The sequence below is a fragment of the Coregonus clupeaformis genome, chromosome 10, assembly GCF_020615455.1.
Source record: "Coregonus clupeaformis isolate EN_2021a chromosome 10, ASM2061545v1, whole genome shotgun sequence".
In the NCBI taxonomy this organism is placed as follows: domain Eukaryota; kingdom Metazoa; phylum Chordata; class Actinopteri; order Salmoniformes; family Salmonidae; genus Coregonus; species Coregonus clupeaformis.
In genome coordinates, this window is record NC_059201.1 from 30,025,686 (window position 1) to 30,051,921 (window position 26,236).

The 26,236-nt window shown below is 43.7% G+C and overlaps 1 protein-coding gene and 1 long non-coding RNA gene across 3 annotated transcripts; one reads left to right on the forward strand and one right to left on the reverse strand.

Moving 5' to 3' along the window:
• Positions 1-5,511: 5,511 nt before the first annotated feature.
• LOC121574985 lies at positions 5,512-6,489 on the reverse strand. Its single transcript, XR_006002271.1, has 4 exons — positions 6,361-6,489; positions 6,133-6,210; positions 5,827-6,016; positions 5,512-5,715 (listed from the first exon to the last, which is right to left on the reverse strand). It is a non-coding gene; the product is annotated as an uncharacterized LOC121574985 (long non-coding RNA).
• A 479-nt stretch (positions 6,490-6,968) lies between these two features.
• Positions 6,969-20,441, forward strand: LOC121574984 (transcription initiation factor TFIID subunit 4). 2 transcript variants are annotated; one of them, XM_041887706.2, is made up of 16 exons: positions 6,969-9,116; positions 9,247-10,107; positions 11,766-11,920; positions 12,082-12,201; positions 12,803-12,916; positions 13,168-13,290; positions 15,266-15,355; positions 15,490-15,684; positions 17,034-17,169; positions 17,260-17,371; positions 17,481-17,650; positions 17,828-17,958; positions 18,045-18,170; positions 18,325-18,381; positions 18,503-18,622; positions 18,822-20,441. In XM_041887706.2, exons 1-16 carry the CDS (start codon positions 8,645-8,647, stop codon positions 18,987-18,989), a joined length of 3,150 nt encoding a protein of 1,049 aa, XP_041743640.1. In that variant the 5' UTR covers positions 6,969-8,644; the 3' UTR covers positions 18,990-20,441. The 2 variants fall into 2 exon arrangements, with proteins under 2 accessions (XP_041743640.1, XP_041743641.1); XM_041887707.2 differs by lacking the exon at positions 12,803-12,916 and having other exon boundaries at positions 6,970-9,116.
• The last annotated feature ends 5,795 nt before the right edge of the window (positions 20,442-26,236 follow it).

Below are 26,236 nucleotides of genomic sequence, written 5' to 3' on the forward strand. Positions count from 1 at the left end.
ATTATTAGGAAATGGAAGACATACAAGACCACTGATAATCTCCCTCGATCTGGGGCTCCACGCAAGATCTCACCCGTGGGGTCAAAATGATCACAAGAACGGTGAGCAAAAATCCCAGAACCACACGGGGGGACCTAGTGAATGACCTGCAGAGAGCTGGGACCAAAGTAACAAAGCCTACCATCAGTAACACACTACGCCTCCAGGGACTCAAATCCTGCAGTGCCAGACGTGTCCCCCTGCTTAAGCCAGTACATGTCCAGGCCCGTCTGAAATTTGCTAGAGTGCATTTGGATGATCCAGAAGAGGATTGGGAGAATGTCATATGGTCAGATGAAACCAAAATATAACTTTTTGGTAAAAACTCAACTCGTCGTGTTTGGAGGACAAAGAATGCTGAGTTGCATCCAAAGAACACCATACCTACTGTGAAGCATGGGGGTGGAAACATCATGCTTTGGGGCTGTTTTTCTTCAAAGGGACCAGGACGACTGATCCGTGTAAAGGAAAGAATGAATGGGGCCATGTATCGTGAGATTTTGAGTGAAAACCTCCTTCCATCAGCAAGGGCATTGAAGATGAAACGTGGCTGGGTCTTTCAGCATGACAATGATCCCAAACACACCGCCCGGGCAACGAAGGAGTGGCTTCGTAAGAAGCATTTCAAGGTCCTGGAGTGGCCTAGCCAGTCTCCAGATCTCAACCCCATAGAAAATCTTTGGAGGGAGTTGAAAGTCTGTGTTGCCCAGCGACAGCCCCAAAACATCACTGCTCTAGATGAGATCTGCATGGAGGAATGGGCCAAAATACCAGCAACAGTGTGTGAAAACCTTGTGAAGACTTACAGAAAACGTTTGACCTGTGTCATTGCCAACAAAGGGTATATAACAAAGTATTGAGAAACTAATAAATTCATTAAAAATCCTACAATGTGATTTTCTGGAAAAAAAATTCTCATTTTGTCTGTCATAGTTGACGTGTACCTATGATAAAAATTACAGGCCTCTCATCTTTTTAAGTGGGAGAACTTGCACAATTGGTGGCTGACTAAATACTTTTCCCCCCACTGTAGTCCTGTTTGTCTGCTTTCTTAATTGTTTATTAGAAAAGACTACAATTAATATTTGTATCCGACTGTCAATTTTCCTGCTGATGGCAATTTCCATCTCTTGTGATGCGGAGATGTCCACCATCCATGTTGACCACAGCTCTGGAGATGTACTGCTCCACTCCAACATCGAGAAACCAGGAACTGACTGTGAGGTATTGTAATACCTCAACTGCTGGCCTATAAATGTACAATAGTTTATATTTAATAACAAAATTGAATAAGGTGCAATTACAGCTTTAAGTATTTGTTGTTGACAATCATGTATTTGTTGATTGATGCCAAGGTACCCAATGCATCATTGACGCCTAATGTCAATCATCAGCAAACATCACTGATGAGTTGGTATCAAAAATATGGAGTAATTCAATAAAGCCAATGGACTCAGAATATGGGTGAGGCTATAATTATGATTGGGCAATAGACACACTATGTTTGTTTATTTTGAGCTTTTGCAGAAGCAGCAGCTTCTCTTCCTGGGGTCCACAAAAAACATGACAAGTAAAACACTGATACACAAGGACAGTCACAGAAATGTAAAATACAATGATATACAAACACAAAAAAATATAAACAATACAACAAAATGATGTGTGTGTGCGCGTCCCCTCACAGTCCCCGCCGTACCTTGAGTTGTTGAATCCGTTTTTTTAAAGGTAATTTTGCTGTTTGCTTGAGTAATTGGAGATGGGAATTCCATGCTATCATGGCTCTGTATAAAACTTTGCGTTGCCGTGAATTCGTTTTTGGACTTGGGGACTGTGAAGAGACCCCTGGTGGCATGTCTTGTGGGGTATGTATGGGTGTCGGAGCTGAATGTTATTTGATTATGCAGACAATCTGGAATTTGTCACAATAATATTGCTGAACCACTAAACAGTCTATAAAGAACTTTGAGATGAATATCCCTATTCCTTACCTCACCTTGTCATCAGTCCTACAGGATTTAGACAAAAGCTTTATAAATCTAAATGTTGTGGAGCATGGTGAACAACATTTAAGATCTGTTCAATGACAGCTCAATGTATAAGGTATGCATTAATCTGGTCATGTCAGATTATCCACGTTAAAATTATAGAGTATGCAGGCATGGTTTTAGCTTGGTCTGAATTTCATGACTCATCATACCCGTATGCTGCGTTTTCCACTCTTAACTTTTCAAACTTTAGAGGACGAGTACACCAATAAATTACAAACAATGGCTGCCATCATCAGGTAGCCTACAGTAGCTGGCATATATCCACTTATCAAATGTCTGTTAAACAGTTGAGACAAGTGCACTTGTTTAGAAGTCTCCTCTGTTCTACAGGGACCGGTTTTACGCAGGAAATATTGCACTACTAGAAGGTACTCTAGTTTTGTGACAGAGGCTGCCATGTTCAACTTGGGCCATCAGGTTGGTTTTTCAGGTGGCAGACTTTTTTTGCCAGATATGCAAAGCCATCAACTTATTTTTGGAGACCTAGTGACATGTAATTTAGTTTGCTACTACTGTTCTAGACTGCCAACTCATCTCCCCTCTCTCACTGCAGAGATTAGTCTCCATACAAGCCCCAGGCCAGGAGCTGGGTGATCATGACCCTCACCCCTACTATGAGGGAGTCTCAAACTCTGCCGCAGAACCAGACCTGGACTCTCCATCTCCAGCCCCGACAACACCCTTGACCTGAGCGAGTTAGACAACCTGGGGCCCAGGTTGAACCAGCTAGCCTCTATCTGCACACCAGCCTATGCCAATGATTAACACTACAGTATAGTAGGAGCAGCATGTAAAATATTAATTTCAATGTTGAGATCAAACAACTTTTGCAAATTGTTTGAAGTTCACTGTTGACAGAATATGAAAAATCAGTACAATCATAATTTGTCATGTAATTTAATGGATTAGTAACAATACAAGTTTCCCACAGTGTTAATGTGAATTTTCAGTATCAAGAGAAAAAATGATTTGCTTTTGTACAACCATGACCAAGTTAGCATGTGGAAAATGTGAGATACACAAGGAGGGACAGAATCAGACTTAATTCACCACTCCTTCATGAAACTTTTTTTTTTTTACTAGTATTCTTTTTATACCCAAACTTAAATCTCAGATGAGACATTGTCAAAGAAGCACTTTGTTTTGTCATAGTATAACTTCTCCCTGGGAGGATCCTCCTCCACTGTGCCCTCATGTTCTGGCCCTTACTAACCCCAGAGCCCACCTTCTCCTCTGGGTCAGAATGAGAACAACCAAGGGTCACATTTTCATACTGGGATTAAGAAGAGAAAGGCCACAAACTCCAAACCACATCTTAGGTGTGGTTAAAATATAGACTTGCTACTGCAGGCAAGACAACTTACTGCCTAGATTGACGACCAGAGTTACACATACAGTATTTCACTGAGCAACAGTTTCAAATTTGGACTACTTGAGGAATCACTTTTGATGCAGGTACCTTCGATGGTCAGCTTTTCCTGAAGCTCCTTCTCTAGTTCATCTTATTTTTTTTATTTTTTTTCTGGGTTCTCTAGTTCATCTTTGTTGAACTGAGCATTGGAAGTTTCAAAATCAAAGTCAGACTCAAATTGTAAGCTTTTGAGTTTTCTACAAGAAGCTGACCTCTCCCACTGTTCCTTGACCTACGATTGCCTGTGAGCATAACACTGTTACATTTAGACATTTGACAACAGTATGTGTATTAAAGTAGTAAAAAGTTTAGCATTGGGTCCATAATTATAGCGCGCAAGGACTACATCAAGCTTGTGACTCTACAAACTTGGATGCATTTGCCATTTGTTTTGGTTGTTTCAGATTATTTTGTGCCCAATAGAAATTATTGGTAAATAATGTATTGTGTCATTTTAGTATCACTTTTATTGTAAATAATAGAATAGGTTTCTAAACACGTCTACATTAATGTGGATGCTGTCATGATTACAGATTGTCCTGAATGAATTGTGAATAATGATGAGTGAGAAAGTTAGACAAATATCATAGCCCCAAGACATGCTAACCATTACAATAACATGGGAGGTGATATTTTTGCGTCTAACGCTCATCACAATTCTCGATTCATTCAGGATTATCCATAATCATGGTAGCATCCACATTAATGTAGAAGTGTTTAGAAACATTATATTCTTATTTACAATATGTGACTCCAAAATGCCAATTATTTACCATTAATGTCTATTGGGCACAAAATAATATGAACCAAAAACAAAAAGCAAATGCATCCAACAAGTTTGTATAGTAACAAGCTTGATGTAATCATTGCGTGCTATGAATATGGGACCAAATACTAACCATTTGACTGCTTTAATACACAAGTGAATTTGTCCCAAAACTTTTGGTCCCCTAAAATGGGGGGACTATGCACAAAAGGCGCTGTAATTTCGAAACAGTTCACCCGATATGCATGAAAATACCCTCAAATTAAAGCTGACCGTCTGCACTTTAACCACTTGAAATGTAATCTACATAATCCCCAAATGTAATTATTTATAACGAAGGCCATAAACTATAACTAGTAAGGATTGCATACTCAAAGAAAGGTTAAAATCTCACCTTTCTGGTAAAATAGTTATGAATTGCTGAGGTGTAGTCACTTTTGACAACACAAGCACACAGTAAAAATATGATACAAATATTAAAATATGAAATTTGATATGATGTATTTCCTATACAAAGCTGTATAAGTAGGGCTTAAAAATGACATGCTTTCTAAATATAAATAGCATAATCAAATAAAATGACTAAGATTTCACCTTCCTTATAACTAAAATACATAGTTATATGTTTAGTGTTAGAGAAAATTTGCATATTTTCTAAAGGTCTCGCTTGATCAAAATGTCTGTTAGCGTCGCTGGGAACGTCTCACATAGCTCTAGCTTGGCTTCCTGAACTCGTTAGGAACACACCTTTCATCTCATATTAAGCTTGTCTGTCTATGACAAACAGAAAGCCTGAATTTAAAATCTGAATTATTTTAGATTAATGGATATATAACCAAAAATATATAATAAATAAAAAAAATCTATGAAACCACTCTCCTGTTGAGCTACGATGTAACGATTGCAGCATGCATGTGCTTTGTCCGTGGCTGTGATGTAGGGTTCAGCCAGGAGTTGATGGACAGTCAGAAGAGCAAATGAAATGGTAGGAGGGACATCCCAGCTTGAAGTGGTTTCAGATTCCACATCATACGTCACACAGGCTCAGAAAAAAATATATATATACTGTGTTTGTGGGAACCAGGGCTATTGCTCAACACAAGCCAGTTCAATCTGGGGTATCCACAGATCGATTTACATTTTAGTCATTTATCCAGAGCGACTTACAGTTAGTGAGTGCATACATTATTTTTTTTCATACTGGTCCCCAGTGGGAAACGAACCCACAACCCTGGCGTTGCAAACGCCACGCTCTACCAACTGAGCTACATGGGACTATAAGCGAAAATGTCAGTCGGAACAGGTACCAGAACCACACAGGTCCTACATCTAAGAGGTTAACTTCGTAGTCATTGTATCATTAAAAATCCAAAGTGCTGGAGTACACAGCCAAAACAAACAAAAAGTCACTGTCCCAAAAATTTTTGAGCTCAATGTAGTTATCCTGCTCCCTAAAGTGATGAGAATTCACAAAGCAGGAATGAAAACACGGCAGAACAGGTGTTACTCAAACTATGTACCAGGCTGTATCAGAAACCATCATTCCGGTTGTCTGAGCTTACCACTGGAGGCAGTCGTCCTCTGAGACTGAGGAGCATCTTTGCCAGAGCGCTGGGAAGGCCGACCAGACTCTGTTCCTTACTGCTGGGAGGCAGACTGGCCACTTGTAGACAGAATTCTCCACTGGTACTGTCTGGACAGCCTGCTCTACCATCAGGCCTCTTCTCGCTGGAAGGCTGTGAAGGACTGTTCCTGAGGAAGGCCAGGGAATAAATGGGAAAGACATTTTAAGAGATCTGGGGACAGTTTCCCACAGACATCTTATAATAATATGCATTTAGCAGATGCTTTTATCCAAAGCGACTTACAGTCATGTGTGCATACATTTTTACGTATGGGTGGTCCCGGGGATCGAACCCACTACCCTGACATCTTGAGATGAGACACTACATGGTGACAAAGTTCAAAGACATAGCAGTTATGTACAAGGGCCTCATAACAGTTCATTGGCTATTATGACAAAATCTTGAAATAAAATACATCATGAAGGTGGTTGTGTGTTTGCTAGGGTCTCTCTCCAAGACAGTGTCACTCACCCAGACCCAGGGCAGCAGCATACTGCTGGCTGAGTAGAGAGCTGGCAGCCAGCTGGTTATATGAAGGCACCATACTCCTGTAGGGGGCCTGGGACAGGTATGTGGCAGAGGCGCTTTAACACTACCCGCATGTACATATTATCTCAATTACCTCGACTACACGGTGCCCCTGCACATTGACTGTACCGGTACCCCCTGCATATAGCCTCCCTACTGTTATTTTATTATACTGCTGCTCTTTAATTATTTGCTATTTTTTATTTATCTATTTTTTACTTTTCTTAAAACTGCATTGTTGGTTAAGGGCTTGTAAGTAAGCATTTCACTGTAATGTCTACACCTGTTGTATTCGCGTATGTGGCAAATACAATTTGAGTTGACTTGATTTGGACGACTACAAAAAGCAAAGCAAACAAATGCTTAGGGGCGCCTTCCTCTGTCCAGGCATCACTGACGCCTGCCAGATCTTACAACGCCTGGATAGGTATTTAACGCATCAGCTAACCACATATGTTACAGCAATCTGTCAGTCGATGACGTGGGACGCAACCATTGGTTGATGCATGCAACGACCAGTCTTAGGCTGTGTGATGATATGCATGGCGGTCAATTATGTCATGTTTTTATTTTGCAGAGTTGATGTATTGGTCCTTGTCTCCTACCTGTACAATGGCAGGGTCTTGAGGTAAACCATGGTGTGGTTTAGGCGGCTCACACATTTATGTCCTTGATGTCACTTCCTCTGAAAATTATGTATTTATACATTTCATCTTTGGGTAACACTGGTCTGTTTGTAGGCTGGCCTTCTGTCCCAAATGATTTATCCGTGGAAAAAAGATGACAAGATTGTTACCCGAATAGGCATGTAGGCCTATAGGTCCAAACTCGGTGTGCCAGAGTTAATAATTCACAAATGTGCAGCACTATTTAAATTCGGGGCAAAACCAATTGCCAAACACCTAAATTGAGGGAAAACTCACTCTTTGCCAAAGCCACCATCGAATTATCCGTGTCGATTGTATACAAAATACCCTCATAACGAATCCCGGCCTTGGATATTATACTTATTTTACTTCCAATATGAGTTGCAGTGCTAACTTTTGCTGTTAAAATGAGCTTTTATTTCTACTTCTCAACACAAGCCGTCGTTTTGTTTGAGCATTCCCCGAAGCCCACACCAAACTCGAATTTATCAGCAGGTGCACAATTTTTTAAAACAGGTGCTTTATATTACAAACCCAATTGGGGAAACGTCCATTCAAATTATAGCCTAAAAGACTAATTTAATTATTGTCGTATCACTGCAACACGTGACTTTAATAGGCCTAGAGAGCAATGTTTCAGTTGGATTTAGGGGAAAACTTTTTCTGACAACTCGAAATTGATTTAAACTACCCATGGCACATAGGCCTATCATTGATGGGGCATCAAGTGTCCTATGTATGCACTGTGAAATGTCTAATATATTTTTCAGTCATTCATGCAGCTAAAAACCAATCGGTTCAATATGTTTGTTTTTTTTGTGCTGCATTTTCTCCTCTCTATCTTCGAGGAAAGACACATGCTGCCCTATTTGTGGGATAAATTAACAACCACTAAAAATCATGAGCTGGTGAATATCTTCATCCGTAACCACAAACTTTCAGTGACAATTTCCCGATTTATCATAGTCCTGGCCAAAAAAACACTTTCATTGGGGATTCTCAATTAAACGGGCTTTTGAAAAATACTGCTAGGCAGCTGTGTTTGGGAAATCGACCCTTTAAGGGCAGGGGCTAAGGTTTTTAGGCTATGCCGGCACAGATAAATAGCCTACAACATATTGTCATAGACTGTTTTTTTGTTTTAATTGTATACATTTTTTTTTACATTTACGCTATTTGTCTCCGAGATATGCATTGTCTGTGAGCTGTTTTTTAAAAAATAAGACAAAGGGGATATAGGCTTACACAAGCCTAATAATAGGCAGATCCTATCAAAAACAGCAAATTCTCAAGTTTACCATTTTATAAATTCCACACAGAATCCAAATTTTCCTTTGTGTTGACAGTCCCCATGTGGTTTTGACAGCATGCAAAAACTGTATTGTAAGAGGTGTGGCCAAACGCATTTCTACAGTGGCTCTCCAAACTAACTCAACAAAAACAGCGTAGCCATCTTGAAGCCCCAGAGCACAGGACCCAGATGCAATCCACCCGGGAATTTCTCTAAATGTTTGGTTCAAATCCTGTCGCTACCCATAATTTCATCATCGAATATATAGCATAGAGTAATTGGCTAGAATATGAACGCAAATACGCGTCATACAACGTCTACTATCGAGTTGATTTTCTCCCCACTAGCTCTTGTTATTCGTTGTTGTTTCAGCCCGTACATCCTCGGTAATGTCAGTCGGGAGCCATTTGTCCCGCCCTTTATCGTCTGCAAACGACCAATCACCGCACTTCGGAATCCCTGTGGGGTGACGTTGCATGTATTCTGCGCATGCGCGCGTCACTTTCGGCGCTCCATAGCTCGGAGCAGTGTGAAGATGGCGGCAGGCTCCGATCTGCTAGACGAGGTTTTCTTTAACACTGAGGTGGACGAGAAAGTAGTTAGTGATCTTGTGGGGTCTCTTGAGTCCGAGCTTTCGGGTCACAGGAACCCTGAGGCAAGGAGCCAGACAGTCGCTAAACACATGGCCAGTTCCGGGACAGGGGTTAATGCTAATGTCCAGCAGAACAAACGGCGACTTGCTCAAGAGGTTGCAAAAGCAGGTATGCTGTGTTAACGTTGTTTTGCTTGTTGTTTCAAGTGTAAACGAATGCAAACACCAGTTTATCTTGTGAGTACCTACTTAGCATTGTGTCACCCCCTTCTCTCACCCTTGTTTCTGCTCCACAACAGGGGCTGGAGTGCAAGGGGGTGTCATTATTAGTAATACGATGTCCCAGGGTTCAGCTATGGATGCCTCATTGGCTGAGTCGGACTCATCGGTAGGACACAGTCAAGGCAAGACGGTTGCTGTCAGTGACAGTATAATAACTCCTCTCCCAAATCACGGGGGAAAAGTAGCCTCTTCCGCAGCTCAAACTTTGAATGGAGGCAGTATAATGAACTGTTACAATTCAGGAAGCGCTGTCTCTCTTACTGGGACACCGCTGTCAAGGAGTTGCACGAGTAGCAGCAATGCCTCGGTAGCTGTCACAGTTGTCAACAACGGGCCGGGGTTGTCAAAAGGACATGCGAGTGCAGTAATGCCACCTTCATTGAACAGCACTATCATCCAGACATCATTCGTGAACTCTCAGAATGTTGTCACCTCGTCTCACACTGCGAGTCTGGGCACTGAACCTGCCATATCACATATTGTGAGGCCATCTATGCAAACTGAGGGATCGGGTACAGCGTTGAATGGTCCTAATGCGGGATTGCCTTTCAATGTCAATGTAGCGGGTCAGCCCACTACAACTGCACCGGGCATGGCCATACAAACTCCACCATTGAACAATGGTCAGTCGCCCACCTCTGTGGCTGTCAGTGCGTGGTCGCACATCATCAAGGCAGAGACGCCCAAATCAATCATACAGACTGCTCCTGGTGCTGTAACGAACCCGTCGTTCCAGAGCGCACCGAGGACTTCCACTCCGGTGACAGTGGCTGCCAGCCCGGGAGGGATCCGAGCTATCGCGCAACAGGTGTTGGCCCCTCGGCACCCCCAGACATCCCCGAACCAGCCCAACGTTCAGAACATCCAGCTTCCCCCAGGTATGTTTGTCTCTCTTTGAAATTAAATAGTTACAAAAATGTAATATTGTTCTGATATGTATCATTGTTTGCCTACACATCATTTTAAAGACAGTCAAATAGAGATATATTGCAGAATTGATCTTTGAAAATTATACTTGCTGCTTCATTGATTATTCACTGATGATGATGACCCATCAATCAAAGGGTAAAAACATACTGGTTCTTCATTGCATCATCATTTGCACAGAAAATCCAGAACTTTCCCTGCTGATCTGTCTTGGTAGTTCATTGAATTGATGTAGAGTGCCCTGTTGTGCCTCCCAAGCGCACTCCTGTTGTGTATGTGCTGCGCTGTTCTCTGCCTGTGCACTGTTAACACACTTCTGTCAACTCCTGTTAACACACTCCAGTCAACTCCTATTAACACACTCCTGTCAACTCCTATTAACACACTCCTGTCAACTCCTGTTAACACACTCCTGTCAACTCCTGTTAACACACTCCTGTCAACTCCTGTTAACACACTCCTGTCAACTCCTGTTAACACACTCCTGTCAACTCCTGTTAACACACTCCTGTCAACTCCTGTTAACACACTCCAGTCAACTCCTGTTAACACACTCCTGTCAACTCCTGTTAACACACACCTGTCAACTCCTGTTAACACACTCCTGTCAACTCCTGTTAACACACTCCTGTCAACTCCTGTTAACACACACCTGTCAGCTCCTGTTAACACACTCCTGTCAACTCCTGTTAACACACTCCTGTCAACTCCTGTTAACACACTCCTGTCAACTCCTGTTAACACATGCCTGTCAACTCCTGTTAACACACTCCTGTCAACTCCTGTTAACACTGGAAATGGAAATTGATGTATGTATGACATGCAGATAATCAAATAGTCAGAGCTTTTCAATACATTTTCTCTTATCCCTAGGCTTTATTTCTTCTATCATGTTACATTTAGCCTACAGAGTAAAAAGTTCATAAACATCAATAGATATAATGGCAGGCAGACAGGGATATGCCATATGCAAGTATAGCATACCGTACTATCCTGGTAAGAGCACTACTACTGGCTAACCACTGACTGTATTACCTGTATGATGATGATGACGACCACCACCAGAAGTGGAGACTGTTGCTGCCCAATGTGCCAGCCTGTCTGAGAAGTGTGTGTATAATGTCCTGTCCTCTGTGAGCTCTCTGTGAATACAGGACCAACTGTGCCTGTAATGCAGTCAGTCTTTTTCTTGAGACCCTTCTTGTAGTGTAGTCAGTGTTGATCCCCCTGTGGCGAGGCACGGTGTCCCGATGCATTACCATGCACATTACAGCGTGACTCGTTTACACTGCCGCATCGGTCTGTATGGAACTCTGCCGCCTTGCCTCGTCTCGCCTTGCTTCTTTAGGAAGACTGATTAGCATGAAATGGCACAGTGATTATGGCCCTTATCCAGCGCTCTGTCTCTCAGCTAAATGTTAGCAGATGTGGGAGGATTGGAGCTAAACTGCTGCCAAGTACTACCTGTTCTATAGAATCCCTCTTCTGTTGATGTAGAGGAGTGTTGTTACAAATGTGTAACAAATGTGTTACAAAGTGTTGTAAAGGGAATCTAACATGGTGACAGGAGGGTTAGGGGAAGTCGAATGACTTCTTCTCTCTCCCACAGGTATGGTCCTGGTGCGCAGTGAGAGTGGGCAGCTGTTGATGATCCACCAGCAGACCCTGGCTCAGATGCAGTCCCAGTCCCAATCCCAGGGAGTCATGGCCCCCCGCCCAGCCACCCCCACCAGCACTCCTCCTTTTCAGATCACCTCAGTCCAGGTTTGTTCAATAGACAATGTCACCTCAGCCCAGCTACCCCTACCAGTACTCTCCAGATCAGACCACCAGCCACTCCCCTTTTCAGATCATGTCATTCCAGGTTAAATCAGTCTTTCCCCTGGTGCAGATCAGCTGGTCTTAAACCTTCCTCTTTTCTTCAGGCTCCTGGAACGCCCATCCTCACCAGGCAGGTGACTCCCACCACTATCATCAAGCAGGGCCCACCTGTGCCAACCTCTGCTCCTGTCACCACCACACTCCAGAGGCCTCCTGTCCTACAGGTACAGTGGGGGACAGGCAGTGGGGGGCTACAGCAGAGCAGGAGAGATGTAGCATACACACAGTAGGGTATATTATACAGTAGGATATATTATACAGTAGGGCCTTAGCAGAGGGCAGAAACAGCACCAGTCATGTGGAACTTGCTTTTAAAAAATCTTGAGGGGCGCTTCTGTAACATAGGCATCTCCTTTGAGCTTGAATCCCCTTTTGTGTGTGAGAGTGCCTTCCTGGTGTGTCAGTTTAGTGTATGTGTGTTTTCTGTGTATCCACTATGAATTCAAGCTGCAGGCTCTCACAACTCATTATCACAGCCAGTGGTTTCAATGAATGCCTGATTTGTCCCGGGCCAACAGTTTCGGACTCCTTTTCAGTTCTCTAAGGTCTTGTATGCACTGGGTCCTCTCTTAAACGTATCTGAAGAGTGTTTGCTGTCGGCCAGTGCTGGATAGTATGTGTGTGGAGCCCCATGCTATAGCTCTCCAACCCCTTTAATGAGGTGTCTGCTCAAAGCTCACTATTTTGGTCATACATTTGATCTGGCTTATGGCTTATGGTGCATTGAACATAACAACCTGGATGATGTGTGTATTTACCCCCCAGAGTCCCATGATTGTGGGAGGGGCTGCTGCAGGCACTTCTATGGGGACAGTGCTACCAGGGGCCACCCAGAGGACCGTCACCATGTCACCTGGGACCACTGTCACCTTGGCAACGGTGCGGAACTAGGTTCCACCCACCCCCATTGGTCAGGGCTAGGCCCTCTGTTCAGGGAATGCTCCTCTGCTAGACCTTAGCTGTATTTCTAGTGCTTTGATGGTCTCTGGTAAATGCAATAAAAATACGGCAGATATGATAGAAGGATACGATGGCTTTTGATGTGTGAATGACGCAAGAGCCCATGATGGTTGCTTAAATAAGGAGCTTGACTTTGTTTCTAAGGCTGCCCTTTGTTTGTTTTGCTGTAGGAGACGATGGATAATGTGAAGAAATGCAAGAACTTCCTGTCTACGTTAATCAAGCTGGCGTCCAGCGGGAAGCAGTCCTCAGAGACTGCCGCCAACGTTAAAGACCTGGTCAAAGATCTCCTGGTGAGTGACCACACCAGGGCTGCTGGAAAACATGTGGCGAGGCAGCATTTGCCACAGCACTTTTCAGTCAGGTGTGGCTGCGTCACACCACTTTTGATTTAGTTTAATAAAATATATTGATGCAAAGTGTTAAAAAGTGCTGTTTTTTAGACCAATTTGCACACGATTTCTCTGGCCTTCACATTGGAATGCTGCTGCAGGCTCTTAACATGTCTTGACCAATCAGATTCACGTAAATTGCAGGTCGCACAGGCGGGGCACAAAGCTCAAGGCGTTATCTCAACTTATCCGGTATTTATTCAGCAAGCGTTATAACACATCACTCCCGACCGACACAAGCAAAAACTCTTCCATAAATGTAGCAGCCTATACACCTAAACATTAGCTATCTGACATGCTGTATTGCATAGAAACGAGACCATTTTTTAGTCTGATCAACTGTAGGCTACTAACAACAGCAACTGTATAGTCTAGCCTACTATGCGCCCTGTCCCTAACAAAGTGGTAACGTTGTGTATTTATAGCCCATTTGTTTGTAAGAAAATGTGAATGGGAGAAAATGTGGTTTTTATACTGAACAAAAATATAAACACAACATGTAAAGTGTTTGTCCTATGTTTCATGAGGTGAAATGAAAGATCACTGAAATGTTCCATACGCACAAAAAGCTTATTTCTCTCAAATGTTTGTGCACATATTTGTTTACATCCCTGTTAGTGAGCATTTCTCCTGCCAAGATAATCCATCCACCTGACAGGTGTGGCATATCAAGAAGCTTTAAACAGCATGATCATTACACAGGTGCACCTTGTGCTCAGGACAATAAAAGGCCACTCTAAAATCTGCAGTTTTGTCACACAACACAATGCCACAGTCTCAAGTTTTGAGGGAGCGTGCAATTGGCAAGCTGACTGCAGGAATGTCCACCAGAGCTGTTGCCAGAGAATTTGGCAGTACGTCCAACCGGCCTCACAACTGCAGACCACGTGTAACCGCCAGCCCAGGACCTCCACGTCTAGCTTCTTCACCTGCGGGATCGTCTGAGATCAGCCACCCGGACAGCTGATGAAACTGAAGAGTATTTCTGTCTGAAATAAAGCCCTTTTGTGGGGAAAAACTCATTCTGATTGGCTGGGCCTGGCTCCCCAGTGGGTGGGCCTATGCCCTCTCAGGCCCACCCATGGCTGCGCCTCTGCCCAGTCATATGAAATCCATAGATTAGGGCCTAATTTATTTATTTCAATTGACTGATTTCCTTATATGAACTGTTACTCAGTAAAATCATTAAAATTGTTGCATGTTGCGCTTATATTTTTGTTCAATATATTAAAACTTGGGCTGACTAGTTTACCTAGACCTTTTCAATCCAAAATTATTAACTGGAATTAATCAATAAACACAATAGCTGACACACTGTGAATTAATCTTTAAATATGCCAACAGTTGCATAGGGCAGGACTACATGATGCAAACCTGCATAAAGCAAGCTCAGCCCTGTGAGTTTTATTGTCCAATTAGGTTGCTTTCTCTGTGTAACCCCCCTAGTCCTTCTTTAAAATATAATTCATATGAACAAGGTTGCTGCAGTTTGACAGAGTTTTCATCCTCCCCAAGGCCAGGAGTTAAAAAAAAACCCATGTGACCTGATTAGAAAATCTCTGGTACCATCATAGCCCACATTAAACCTTTTTACAACAGATTAATCACGTTATACCGTATAAGGTCCAGAGTTTTACTGGTTTAGGTTACCAGATCAGAAAAAAACTACGGGCCCCAGATTTTTTTTTTGCCACACCACTCTGGGACCTGTGGTGCCCCCTCTAGACCACACACCTCTGATGGAATCCAGCTAGAGATCAGGAGATATTTGGTCCAACTGTTGATGTCAGCTGCTGAGAGTATCACAATAGACAGGGATTGCAATCTGATGATTAACATTTAGCATATTTCTTTGGTCTGTTCTCATTTCCAACAGGAAGGGAAGATTGAAGTTGAGGACTTCACCAACAGGTTATACAGGGAGCTCAACTCCTCACCTCAGCCTTACCTCGTGCCTTTCCTCAAGGTAAGGAATCCTCCTACGCACCAATGAATAAACAAAACCAAGTCACCCACCCACCAGTTTGCTCTCACCAAACCATTCTGCCAAATGACCAAATTATCTCTGCCTTTCTGTCTGTGTGTCTGTCTGTCCTCCAGAGGAGCCTTCCTGCCCTGCGGCAGCTCACCCCAGACTCGGCAGCCTTCATCCAGCACAGTGGGCTCCAGCAGCAGGCCTCTGCCACCACCCCCACCACGGTGGTACTGGGCAGCCCAGCCCTGCGCCCCGCAGCCCCACCCATCAGACCACACCTCCAGCCTGTCATCAGCAAACAGGGGCAGACTACCCCAATGGTACTCTACCACCATATTGCTATTATTAGGGATAGATTATAATCACATATCATTGTTTACTCTTGTTAAAATCTTTAGTATTAGAAGTACACTACATTACCAAAAGTATGTGGACACCTGCTCGTCGAACATCTCATTCCAAAATCATGGGCATTAATATGGAGATGGTCCTCACTTTGCTGCTATAACAGACTCCACTTTTCTAAGAAGGCTTTCCACTAATGTTGGAACATTGCTGCGGGGACTTCCATTCCATTCAGCCACAAGAGCATTAGTGAGGTCGGGCACTGGCTCGCAGTCAGCGTTCCAATTCATCCCAAAGGTGTTGGATGGGGTTGAGGTCAGGGCTCTGTGCAGGCCAGTCAAGTTCTTCCACAACGATCTCGACAAACCATTTCTGTATGGCGCTCGCTTTGTGCACGGGGACATTGTCATGCTGAAACAGGAAAGGCCTTACCCAAACTGTTGCCACGAAGTTGGAAGCACAGAATCTTCTAGAATGTCATTGTATGCTGTAGCGTTAAGATTTCCCTTCACTGGAACTAAGGGGCCTAGACAGAACCATGTAAAACAGCCCCAGACCATTATTCCTCCTCCACCAAACTTTACAGTTGGCACTATGCATTGGGGCAGGTAGCGTTCTCCTGGCATCCGCCATACCCAGATTTGTCCGTCGGACTGCCACATGGCGAAGCGTGATTCATCACTCCAGAAAACGCATTTCCACTGCTCCAGAGTCCAGTGGCGGCAAGCTTTACACCACTCCAGCTGACGCTTGGCATTGCGCATGGTGATCTTAGGCTTGTGTGCGGCTGCTCGGCCATGGAAACCCATTTCATGAAGCTCCCGTCTAACAGTTATTGTGCTGACGTTGCTTCCAGAGGCAGTTTGGAACTCGGTAGTCAGTGTTGCAACCGAGGACAGACATTTTCTACGCGCTTCAGCACTCGGCGGTCCCGTTCTGTGAGCTTGTGTGGCCTACCACTTCGCGGCTGAGCCGTTGTTGCTCCTAGACGTTTCCACTTCACAATAACAGCACTTACAGTTGACCGGGGCAGCTCTAGCATGGCAGAAATTTGACAAACTGACTTGTTGGAAAGGTGGCATCCAATGACGGTGCCACGCTGAAAGTCACGGAGCTCTTCAGTAAGGCCATTCTACTGCCAATGTTTGTCTATGGAGATTGCATGGCTGTGTGCTTTATTTTATACACCTGTCAGCAATGGGTGTGGCTGAAATAATTGTTTGAAGGGCGTGTCCACATACTTTTGTATATATGGTGTATATGAAAGGATTTTCCGGCTACATCTTTCCAACCGCCCCATTGACCCCTAACCTTGAACCGTCAGGTGCTCCAGCCTCAGCAGCAGGGGGCAATGGTAAGGCCTCTTCGGGTGACCCCCATGGTTACCCTCAGAGGTCAGCCCCCCCACAGTCATATCATGCTGGGACAGCCACAGGTGCAGCTCAGACAGCTACAGACAGGTGAGTGGGGGAGGAGACCAAGTGATACACAAAGAAAAACCAAGAAATCCTATCTGTCTGATCTCTTTCTCTCTCCTGTCTCTCTCCCAGTCCCTGTGGTGAAGCCTGGAGTGTTGACTGGATCTAAGTTGTCTCCTAGTGCTGCCTCTCTGGCCACTGCAGCTCAGACGAACAAGCTGAAGGAAGCTGGGGGCACGTTCAGGTCAGCTATGGATGTCACATCCACAAACCAGTAGGAGGACAATTATCACAACTAAAATGAAAGATTGAAAAGTTCTGTAGCTGTTGCCTGGCTGACTGTGTGTGTCCAGGGATGACGATGACATCAATGATGTGGCGTCTATGGCTGGGGTTAACCTGTCTGAGGAGAGTGCCCGTATCCTGGCAACCAACTCCGAGCTGGTGGGAGCAGTGACACGGTCCTGTAAGGATGAGGCCTTCCTCCATACCTCCACACTGACCAGAAGAATACTGGAAATAGGTGAGACTAGCACACACACACACACACACACACACACAGTTACACACACACACACACACACACACACACACACACACACAGTTACACACACACACACACTGAAAGATGCACCTTTGAGCTTAGCTTTCATACTGGTTCCCTAGATCCTCACTGACTGCAGGTGTTTCCTCTCCTTAGGTAAGAAGTTTGGTGTGAGTGATCTGGGGCCGGAGGTAGTGAACTACGTGTCCCACGCCTCCCAGACCAGGTTACAGAACCTGTTGGAGAAAGTCTCTGAGGTGGCCCAGCTGAGGAACATCAACTTCAAGGTCTGTACGGTTTTGTGCATATTTGCTTCTTTAGCATCTGTTCCATGGTCTGGTACTTTATGGTGAATTAATGTATGTGTTGAAAGGAGGACAGTCGGTACGAGCAGACGAGCGACATGCGTGCCCAGCTCAAGTTCTTTGAGCAGCTGGATCAGATGGAGAAACAGAGGAAAGAGGAGCAGGAGAGAGAGATTCTGATGAAGGCAGCAAAGGTACTGGAGCTGTTTCAGCACAGACCCATTCCACTATCACTCCCATTATATTTGACTTTTAGGACCACTATGGGTGAGAGGTGGAAATTAATTACTTTATTCTGGAGACCCACTTGACCCACTCCTATCTGTTTTCTGATGGGTGTCCTTTCAGTCTCGTTCTCGTCAAGAAGACCCTGAGCAGCTGCGGTTGAAGCAGAAGGCCAAAGAGGTAAGAGGGATGGATAGGGTCATGAGAATTTGGCATAACAAAATACATGTGACTGAAGTGTCCATAATAGGGGTGTGTTTGTGTAGGCCTATCTCAAATGTGTATATGTGTGTGTCTCCAGATGCAGCAGCAGGAGCTGTTTCAGTTGAGACAGAAGGAAGCTAACCTGACGGCGCTGGCGGCCATCGGCCCCAGGAAGAAGAGGAAAATGGAGGCTGCAGCCGCTGCAGCTGGAGCTGAGGTAACATGGTCTCCACCTTCTCTCAAAGTGTGGTTGTGGGCTGTTTCTTCATGTAGTCAAATCACAATCTTCTGTCTCCTTTTTTTATTTCTCTTTCGCCCTCAAACCCCTCAACTCTCTGCCCCTTTCTCTCTTTCCGCCTCAAACTCCCTCTCTTGTTCTCTCTGACTGCCGCTCTCCCTCCCCATCTCTCTCTCAGGGCTCAGGGTCCAGTCCCGCTCCGTCTGGTAGTGGCAGTTCAGGAGCGTCCAGACAGTTTATCCGCCAGCGCATCACGCGTGTCAACCTCAGGGACCTGCTCTTCTGTCTGGAGAATGAGAGAGACACCAGTCACTCCCATCTCCTTTACAAAGGCTTCCTCAAATAGACACCCATAGAGACAGACCAGAGAGCTGTCACTCTAACCTCCACTACAGCAACTCCCTCAAATAGGGCTGTACCCTAGAATTGCATAAAGAGGACAGTAATACAACGATGTCAAGATTCTCCAGGCCACAGTGAATGGCGCTAACTAAAGTGACTGGAACGTTTGTCTCCCTTGTATACTCTGGTTCTCCTATCGCTCTTCATCTGGTTCTAGGCCCGACCGCTCCCTCTACACTCCTCCACCTTCCATCAGAGCAATCCTGGAACTCTCACATTTTCTACTGTTTTATTTTGTTTTTATTGACTTTGTTTTAGAATCCCCTTTTAATGAAACTGTAAATAAATAAATACACATTATTATACATTTTACTTGGAAGGCCGTTTTGTAGTGTGCAAATGAACGATTCTACAAAATAGTCAATTCATTTTGTAATTCTGTTTATATGAAACAAATATTTTAAATAATTAATCAGCAGTGTTTCTAGCGATTGTTAAGAACATTATCCTTATTTTGTTATAGGTATTCTATCGGCCTCTGAATTAGTTTGAACACTTCTGATTTCTTCTTGCCTTCCTAGCAAAGCAATTCATCTAGTGATTCCTTCTGAAATCTGAAGCAGTCGATTTGTCTCTTTAGTTTGTCTATGTTTGAGCTTATCTTGAATTCAATGTCTTGTATTTATATTTTGTAATCAGATCAAACACGTTTTTGTTTTCAGTCTCCGTTTGTGTTTTTGAGATCACATCTCTCCTGTGTTCTGCATGGGTTAACGTGTGAAAATCTGTATTTTAGAGTATAGTCTCTACAATTGTGGTCTAATGATTTAATCCTTTTTTAATTGAATTTTTTTGGTAATTTAGGTATTTGCAATGATTAATTATTGGATTTCTACAATAGTAAAAACTATTTTAAAATATACAAACTCAAAGAACCCTTTGTCACCACAAAACAACTGTGCACATGCATGTAGGAAAGTTTCATTGGTTTTTCATTGGACTGCATGTATTCTTCTACCATTTCTCAAATAACTTAATTATTATAAATCATTGCATTATTTTCTAGTCTAGCCCTAGACTTGATGATATTCTGAGGTATGAATGTTGATGTTATGATTTTTAAAGCTGTCCTATCTGTTCAATAATCTGTGCTTCTGTTCTGATGCCCCATTGCACAGCCCTGGCTAGAGCGCTGTGGTATATTTTCCTGATCACTTCGATTTTAGATGCAGAGTTTTCGGTACCTGTTACTTTCCATATTTGTCTCTTACAGAGAAATCAAAGTAATGGGGATGTCAGAAGCATTGCATGTCTCCCTTATTTCTTGTACATTTTGCACAGACACTTGTTCATATGTAAATATTTTACCTAAAGTTTTTTTAACTGCATTGGTTTTGTATAGGATTGAAAGAGAATAAACTCCTTCAATAAAAGTGAAAGTCCTGTTTTGCCATCACGGATGTCTGCATGTTCAGTTGATGAAATGAAATGATGATTTGGTTATTGCAGATCTTGGATGAACAGTGTTGTAGTAGAGCTGTAGTTTTGCAAGGGCAATATACTGTACAGACTGTCCATGTAGCTCATTTTAATTTAGGTGGTCTGGTTGAACCAATAGGATTGAGACATTTTCCCATTCCCCTGACCCATTTCCTGTCTGCTAGCATCTATACAACCAACATCTGTCATCCTCAACATATAGTGGGGAGAACAAGTATTTGATACACTGCCGATTTTGCAGGTTTTCCTACTTACAAAGCATGTAGAGGTCTGTAATTTTAAATTTTCAAAAATCCAGAAAATCACATTGTATGATTTTTAAGTAATTCATTTTCATTTTATTGCATGACATAAGTATTTGATCACCTACCAACCAGTAAGAATTCCGGCTCTCACAGACCTGTTAGTTTTTCTTTAAGAAGCCCTCCTGTTCTCCACTCATTACCTGTATTAACTGCACCTGTTTGAACTCATTACCTGTATAAAAGACACCTGTCCACACACTCAATCAAACAGACTCCAACCTCTCCACAATGGCCAAGACCATAGAGCTGTGTAAGGACATCAGGGATAAAATTGTAGACTTGCACAAGGCTGGGATGGGCTACAGGACAATAGGCAAGCAGCTTGCTGAGAAGGCAACAACTGTTGGCGCATTTATTAGAAAATGGAAGAAGTTCAAGATGACGGTCAATCACCCTCGGTCTGGGGCTCCATGCATGATCTCACCTCGTGGGGCATCAATGACCATGAGGAAGGTGAGGGATCAGCCCAGAACTACACGGCAGGACCTGGTCAATGACCTAAAGAGAGCTGGGACCACAGTCTCAAAGAAAACCATTAGTAACACACTACGCCGTCATGAATTAAAATCCTGCAGCGCACGCAAGGTCCCCCTGCTCAAGCCAGCGCATGTCCAGGCCCGTCTGAAGTTTGCCAATGACCATCTGGTTGATCCAGAGGAGGAATGGGAGAAGGTCATGTGGTCTGATGAGACAAAAATAGAGCTTTTTGGTCTAAACTCCACTCGCCGTGTTTGGAGGAAGAAGAAGGATGAGTACAACCCCAAGAACACCATCCCAACCGTGAGGCATGGAGGTGGAAACATCATTCTTTGGGGATGCTTTTCGGCAAAGGGGACAGGGACGACTGCACCGTATTGAGGGGAGGATGGATGGGGCCATGTATCGCGAGATCTTGGCCAACAACCTCCTTCCCTCAGTAAGAGCATTGAAGATGGGTCGTGGCTGGGTCTTCCAGCATGACAACAACCCGAAACACACAGCCAGGGCAACTAAGGAGTGGCTCCATAAGAAGCATCTCAAGGTCCTGGAGTGGCCTAGCCAGTCTCCAGACCTGAACCCAATAGAAAATCTTTGGAGGGAGCTGAAAGTCCGTATTGCCCAGCAACAGCCCCGAAACCTGAAGGATCTGGAGAAGGTCTGTATGGAGGAGTGGGCCAAAATCCCTGCTGCAGTGTGTGCAAACCTGGTCAAGACCTACAGGAAACGCATGATCTCTGTAATTGCAAACAAAGGTTTCTGTACCAAATATTTAGTTCTGCTTTTCTGATGTATCAAATACTTATGTCATGCAATAAAATGCTAATTAATTACTTAAAAATCATACAATGTGATTTTCTGGATTTTTGTTTTTAGATTCCGTCGCTCACAGTTGAAGTGTACCTATGATAAAAATTACAGACCTCTACATGCTTTGTAAGTAGGAAAACCTGCAAAATCGGCAGTGTATAAAATACTTGTTCTCCCCACTGTATGTCCTCCAGCTCAACAGACTGACGTATTGGAAACAGATGCTACATCAGATGCTAAGTAACGTTCACCACAACTGGGGGACTGAAACAATCACACCATTCAGAGTGTCTGTTGGGACATAGGCCTGATGTTACATTGATTGTGACCAGCTTCAACATGCATGCAGAACAATTCATATAATGGACAGTTGCAGCTTTCAATACTGATCCATTCTATTTCCGCTCTGTTCAATGGTCATGCTGTTGATCTCCACAAGATGGCAGTAGTAACTTGTGCTATTGACAGGTGCATGTTTTCAGGTAACCTCAGCAGAGCAAGATCTGCTCAATATGGACTTCATTATAAATTGTAGGCCTAGCCGCATGGCTGTGACTTGATTTATCACTGAACTCAAGTATTGCACTGTTTACTCAGTACAATCTCCAATCTAAGACAGCCCGAGGGTGGGGTCGGTGCTCAGTGTCTGTGACCTATAAAGTATCATCTCATGGATGCTCTTGCTGTGCATATTCCTAAACAACACACAGCTTTTCATTGAATAGTGATCATTGTTTCCAGTGTCAATAATGTACACAAGTGTGTGGCACTCCCCCAAGTGAGCAGAGCACTCAATGCTGGGATGTGAGTAATTTTTGGTTGGTTCCTTGATGCCAGACAAACAGGGCATTTGAGTACAGCTCTGGTTTTTCAGGCTCACCTACCCTTTGTGCTTCGGCCCAATCCAATATTTTCCCTGGTAATTCCCCTCTACTGCACGACATGGCTGCTCTTTCAGAGTTAAGACCACATAAGCTCCCACTTGAGTGCCAGAAACAGAACGACGACTGTAGTTGCCTAGCGACATCTCAGCGAGTGCACCTGGAGGTGGTGGGTAAACACCCTGAGCCTTCAAGGGGGTAGAAGTGACATCACTGCTTCCTGTGATAAGTATCATAGAACGTGTTTGTTTCTGACCTCTCATTTGTTGAAGGGGAACTGCACCCGCTGATTTGGCATCGTTTTTTGGCTTGCTCCTCAATAAATGATTCTTCTTCTTATTTTTCTTCTTCTTCTTTGGAATTTAACGGCGGTTGGTATCCAATATGTTGCATTACTGCCCCCCAACTGGACTATAATATAAATCCATTATACTTTGTGATAAAAAATAAAATAAAAACACCCTTCCAACTAACCCTAAACTCATTAAAAATCCACTACCCCATTCCACTACTTTGACCCTATCTGCTCCTGCACCATGCCAATGGCCTGGGAGGACGGGACACCACCACTCAACACGCCCTGTAACTCTTCTCAAGTCAAATCTCGTATGCCCAAATACTTCTCTGCAGCTGCCACCACAACATCTATTTTCTGTAATTTACATTCCATTTCTGCGGTACAGTTGATAACTATTGCTATGAACGCTAAGAAGCCAACCTTACTGAAGCATATATCACTCGTTGGCCTATCCCTCTGTGCTGGCACAGATGTACTACTCACAGGGATCCTTTCAGGATCCCTCACCGTTGACCCCTCCTCTACTTTCTTCACTGCCTCAGCATACAACACCTTCTGCACTACTCTGACTCTAGCCACCTCAACCTGCCTCTCTCGCACCGGACACTTCCGATCCCCAGCAACATTGGCACCTCTACAGTTGAAACACACCATTTTATCCACCGAAACTACACAATCCTCTATCCCATGCCCTGCTGCACACTTCCCACATTGGAATCTCCCTCCTACAAACTGCTGCGACATGACCATAAATGTTGCACCTGAAATCTCTAACAGGATAACTGATATAACCTAACATGACTTTGTCGGGTAAAGACTCAAAACTCAAAGTGACTGACAGTGACTCCTCTGCTTCACGACGGTCACCACTTGGTCTGCGTCGCAAAAAACGGTGGGCATCCCAAACACCAGGAATCTTCAACTTCAATTGCTCCACCTCCACAATTAACGATAACCCAGAAATCACTCCTTTCAATGGTGCCCTGTTCCTTAGAGAAACAGATCTTGACCCAAATATCACAAGTCCACTACAGGTTACCTTCACTGATTCAACTTCACCCAACTCCTTTCCCACCCACCCTGAAACCACAAATGGATCCGCCAAAAGGCAAGGATCCACTTTCTCCAAAAATGTCACTCCTACTGGACCAGATTCTTCTTTATCATGAGCATTGATGCCAGGCTGGGGTTCCGAGCTCTTCACCACACCTTCCACCTCACTTAACTCACCCTCATTCACTTCCATTTCACCTCCAGAACTCGGTCTGGCGCACGGCTCACTCTGTTTTCACTTGACACCATACTTGACACCAATCCTCTTCAACACCCCATCTCCATTTTTATCGCCATCTTCCTCAAATTCAAATCCATCCTCATTCTCTTCGACCTCTTTTTCCTATTTTTTCTCCTCCGTTCCTCCTCAGAAAGCCACCTTTCTGTGTCCCTGTCCCAATACTCCTCTTCTCCTGACTTTGCTGGCAGCCCGGTGGCATCCCGACTTAACTCCATCCCATAATCATCCTGCTCACCTTGGAAACGTGTCTTCTCTGGGCACCAAGATTTTGAGAGCATGAGCAGTGGCCACACAGAAAAAAGATCCCCAAACTCAACTCTGTTCTACTCCCGTCGCAGCGGAAAACCTTCAGCTCTCCGCTTCTTTCGTCCCTCTCGCAGAATAATCTTCTAGCCTGACTCCAGCTGTCCGCCTACGGTTTGGTTTAAACAGCCCACCTATTTACCTAATGCCAATGGGAACTAATGTGTAGCACAAAGTGGGATACCGCAAGAAATGCTGGCGGCCATTACAGAAGCCAAACGTGAGTTCTTCTTCTTCTTCTTCTTCTTCTTCTTCTTCTTCTTCTTCTTCTTCTTCTTCTTCTTCTTCTTCTTCTTCTTCTTCTTCTTCTTCTTCTTCTTCTTCTTCTATGATATATTGGCGATCACACAATTGAATGTGTATCCCGCCACCTACTATGCGGAATGTAAACAGGATTCCCCCCATAAATTCAAACAAACAACTTTTCTGTTAAAAATATATAAATAAAACAGATCTGATCCCTACACAGGCTCAAGGGGAACCTGGGAGGGCGGGTCTTCCGATGTAAAATCCTTGAGTCCCAAAAACTTTCCTGCTGCAGCCACAATAATGTCTAGTTTGTAATAATGTGGTCCCATGTAGCTCAGTTGGTAGAGCATGGCGTTTGCAACGCCAGGGTTGTGGGTTCGTTTCCCACAGGGGACCTGTATGAAAAAATTAAATGTATGCACTCACTAACTGTAAGTCGCTCTGGATAAGAGCGTCTGCTAAATGACTAAAATGTAAATGTAGTTTCTTCGACTTCTTTGAGACTTGTGCTGTACAGTTTATAATTGTGGCAATTAACGCAACAAAATCCACCTTTTTAACCTCTAAGGGATCGGTGTCCCTTATGCGGGACTGTTGTTGCTCAATATGTGATATGTGACTAGAATGGAGTTGTAAACAACAGCCAACTTTCTGGGACATAGATTTGCCTTATATGGGCAGAAAGCTTAAATTCTTGTTAATCTAACGGCAGTGTCCAATTTACAGTAGCTATTACAGCTAAAAAAGACCATGCTATTGTTTGAGGATAGTGCACAACAACAAAACACTTTTATCACGGCAACTGGTTTGGTACATTCACCTCTGAAGGGAAATAATGTACTTACATTCAGTAATCTTGCTCTGATTTGTCATCCTGAGGGTCCCAGAGATAAAATGTACTGTAGTTTTGTTTGAAAAATCAATTTTTATATTCAAATGTAGGAACTGGGTTCTACAGTTTGACCTCTGACTCCACACCCACCCCGCACGGCCATCTAGATGTGTGAAGGTTAGTGTCTTTTCTGTAGGGAAGCTAATGATCCATCATTTATGACATTCCTGGGAGTGTGCAAACTTAAATTTTGTATTACCATAGCATTTTTGTATGTTCTCTATAGTTATGTATTTGAAAAC

Coding starts and splice junctions, on each gene's coding strand:
- LOC121574984 (XM_041887706.2), top strand. CDS start 8,645: ATGAACGCAAATACGCGTCATACAACGTCTACTATCGAGTTGATTTTC. Junction 11,921..12,081: donor TTCAGATCACCTCAGTCCAG/GTTTGTTCAATA, acceptor TCTTTTCTTCAG/GCTCCTGGAACGCCCATCCT. Junction 18,623..18,821: donor CCGCTGCAGCTGGAGCTGAG/GTAACATGGTCT, acceptor TCTCTCTCTCAG/GGCTCAGGGTCCAGTCCCGC.